Source organism: Gouania willdenowi, chromosome 21, assembly GCF_900634775.1.
Source record: "Gouania willdenowi chromosome 21, fGouWil2.1, whole genome shotgun sequence".
Lineage (NCBI taxonomy): Eukaryota > Metazoa > Chordata > Actinopteri > Blenniiformes > Gobiesocidae > Gouania > Gouania willdenowi.
The window spans coordinates 2,231,849-2,235,406 of NC_041064.1; the positions used below are offsets into that span (position 1 = coordinate 2,231,849).

Here is a 3,558-nt window from a genome sequence, read left to right on the forward strand (position 1 = left end):
TTATGGCAAAGCTGACCAAGCAGTGCGTGTTTGGAGACCATGTTTTCTGTTTGAGGAGTGATAATTAGATACATGAAAAGAAAAGACACCAATCACACAGACACATGCACGCTCACAACACTAAACATCTGTGTTTCCCACAGGATCTGAGCTCACGTCCATCCAAAGTGTTTATAACAGCTTCTCATCAGAGCAATATTTTAGCTCCAAGTTCATTTCACCAGAACACAACAGAAACCATTGTTATTATTTATTATTATTATTATTATTATATTGCCTGATCTGAGGGTCACATGATCAACATTCATGTCAGCATTTAAGATATTGAGCATTAACACAGGAAACAAAGGAGTTAGGGTATATTTGTATGTTTTTGTTATTGCTTTATGTATCTTTTGGGTTTTCTTGCGTTATGTGTATTTTTCTTGCTTTTTGTGTATTTTTGTTTTTGTTTTGTGTTTTTTTTTAGCAATTGTATGTTTTTGGATACATTTTTTTGTTACATGTTTTGTGGGCTTTGAAGTATTTTTGTGCATTTTTTAATGTCGTCTAAGGTGCTTTTTTTAAGTTTTGTGTTTTCTTGTGTTCTCTTTGTATTTTTTACATTCTGTGTATTTTTGTTGTTTTGTGTATTTTTCTGTATTTGTATTTGTATATTTTGGAGTCATTTAGTGTGTTTTTGTTCTTTCGTGTGCTTTGGATTATTTTTTGGCCATTTTTGGTTCCTTTCACTTGTGTTTTTTGGAGTCCTTTGTGTTTTCTTGAGTTCCTTTTGTATATTTTTCTTTCATCCTGTGCCTTTAGTTGTCCTTTTGTGTATTTTCCTTAAGTTTGGTATGTTTTGTATTGTCATTTGTTTGTTTTTCAGTCATTTAGTGTGTTTTTGTTCTTGTTTAGTGTGCTTTGGAGTATTTTGTAGCCATTTTTGTCTTTGTCCTTTGTGTTTTCTTGTGTTCCTTCTGTATATTTTTTTCATTCTGCGCTTTTTGTTGTCTTTTTGTGTATTTTTCTAAAGCTTTGTATGTTTTTTAGAGTCATGTGTGTTTGTTGTTTATTTGTTTTTCAGAGTGGTTTTGTGTGTTTTTGGAGTCTTTTTGTATTTTTGTTATTGCTTTATGTATCTTTTGGGTTTTCTTGTGTTCCTTTTGTTATTTTTCTTGTGTTTTTTGTTTTGTGTGTTTTTTAATTATAAAAGAGATAGCAAAAATCTCAAACATTTTTTGATAGTTTATTTGTCAACAGGGTGTAGAAGGAGTTAACGCAGACAGAGGATTGTATTCTTTGTTTTCTCCTACAGAGGTTTAACACCACCAGAGAGGGCGTGTTCAAACAATAACCCAGTGTGGTAAAGACAAGCTCTCGCTAACCGTTGTGCTGTCATGTGTTGGAGAAACATGTCAGTCTGATGGCGTGAGCCCCCGCTGGGAGCTGTGAAGGTGATTCACTCTATGGAGCCACTTGTTTGTGTCGGTGATGGCTGAGGCTCCCATTACGTCGCTACAGATCTATGACCTTGTAGCTGAATGTGGTGGAAACATCACAGCATGGGGGGGGAACCACGGGGGTTCTGTAAAGACCAAGCACCACAACACCAAAATTACAGCCGGCACAAACAATCGCAGAGTGGATGTTTGTCATTGTACGCAATTTAAAACCCTAACACCTTCGGAATCCAGACGTCACATTTTCGTCTTTTTCCTCCAACATTTGTACTTTTAAAAAAATGCTTTATTGCCTGTATTACCTTGAAAATGACTTCCTGTTTCAATCAATTCAGTTTTATTTAGCACCATTTATAGAAAAACGGGAAAACAAAGTCATTCATATCTCAAAAAAATGCAAAATGTAAAAATGAAAACTATATCATCTCACAAAATGTATGTGATTGACGACAAGACTGAATATTAGTGAAGGAAATAGAATAAATACTTTTGCTTCAATAGATCAATGTGTGTCGATCCAGTTACCACCAACAAATCTGTACATAGACTTATTTACTCCAGAGTTTACACAATGAAATAAACTGTTTCCATTTACCTTTAGCATACATACCTAATTATAAATATTATATATTTTTTTTTAATGCTAATGGGTGATGAAGCACTCTAAACCAAAGAGAATGAGTCCACACACATTTATCTATTGCCTTAAACACATTGTGATACATTTGTTCTGGGCACAAATTTTTTGCACATTTCTACAGACGTGATGTCAAATGACGCTACTGCGCGTTCTCGATGGCTTGGAAATGAACCGGAAATAAAGAAGAATGAGAAGAAGATGTCTTTGAGACTGAAAGAAGACAAGCACGGTGGTCTAAACTACTGTTTGGTTCCAGTACGCAGAGGCATGTGCACAGGTCAGTAAACAGTCACATTAACGGAGAGTAAATAAATAACCGTGTCACAGTTGGCGTCAGATCGGCAGCATTTTCTCGTCCGAGTCCAACCCAACAATGAAAACCTCATTTTTTTCTTAAAGAAATGACACATTTCCATTTGTTTTAGTGATAAGCACCAATTTTTTATTAACAATTAACTGTTACTGTCAACATCAGATCAGCACACGGGGTAACAAGTCAACGTCAAACACAAACAGGGGCTCAGAGACCCATCGGACCTATTTCCATAATCATTGTATCAAAAATAAGGAAATCCATGTCATTATTCCTTTATAATTGTCCTCCTCTGCTCCATTCGTACTTTTGTCACTAGTTATTGAGGAAAAAGTCTCAGAGCTCCACAGTTGGAGCGTTCACCAGGATGATGGTGAATTAGAAACAGGGAGGGGAGAAGGGGGAAGGTGGTTGATTCTATACAAGTCTCACGATTCTACATACTGCAGCTTTAAAAGTGCATCAGAGGCTGTTTGTGGAGGATTTAAAAGTCTGAGAGTGTCCCACTGTGAAAGCAGTGATAAAGTGATGAGGCGTGGCTGTTAATTAGCCTATCATTAACTTTCTAAATATAGAAACTTACAGAAGGAAAGAAAACCCATAACGGGTTGGGCAGATAATGAATTCTAAAATGGGAAAGAACATGTCTGTGTTTAGTTATTATGTCTCTCTTTAACATCTTTAAACCTTTTTTCTTTTGTATTGACTCACAGGAGGAGGATGAAGATGAAGATGATGATGATGATGATGTGAATCACAACTAGAAAGGTATTTATCCGCTAGGTGCAGTTTTAAAAACAGCACAAGAAATTTAACTTGGTAGTAGTAAGAGAAACACAATGACACACTGAGGTGGCCATCTGCGGCGCCATCAATGTTTAGATGAAAAAGTAGGAAAAACAGGGGGAGGGAGTGGAGAGGGGAAAAAAGGCAGGATCTAAACTGAGTTCCCATGGGGGAAAAGAGAAGAATTTCAGCCACTAGGGGGTGTGCATGCCCACCTCTTGTGGGTGCTTCACCTGCCTCCCCTATAGCTTGGGGGGGGGAGGGTGGACAGACGGCCAACAAAGGCGTTGAAATGTAATTAGTTTGCTTCGTTTCTGAAAACAGTCAGATGACGTTTGACAAAGTTCCAGGCGGCGGTGGGGGAGAGGAGGATGTGG

General features: G+C 37.2%; 1 protein-coding gene across 1 annotated transcript in view; it reads right to left on the reverse strand.

The window, feature by feature from the left end:
* Positions 1-2,221: 2,221 nt before the first annotated feature.
* The window catches only part of LOC114455064 (tomoregulin-2-like), a 50,225-nt gene continuing 48,888 nt past the window's right edge, over positions 2,222-3,558 (reverse strand). Inside the window, exon 4 of the mRNA XM_028436072.1 lies at positions 2,222-2,241. Coding sequence (XP_028291873.1) covers positions 2,222-2,241 — 20 coding nt within the window. The remainder of the gene's footprint in view (positions 2,242-3,558) is intronic.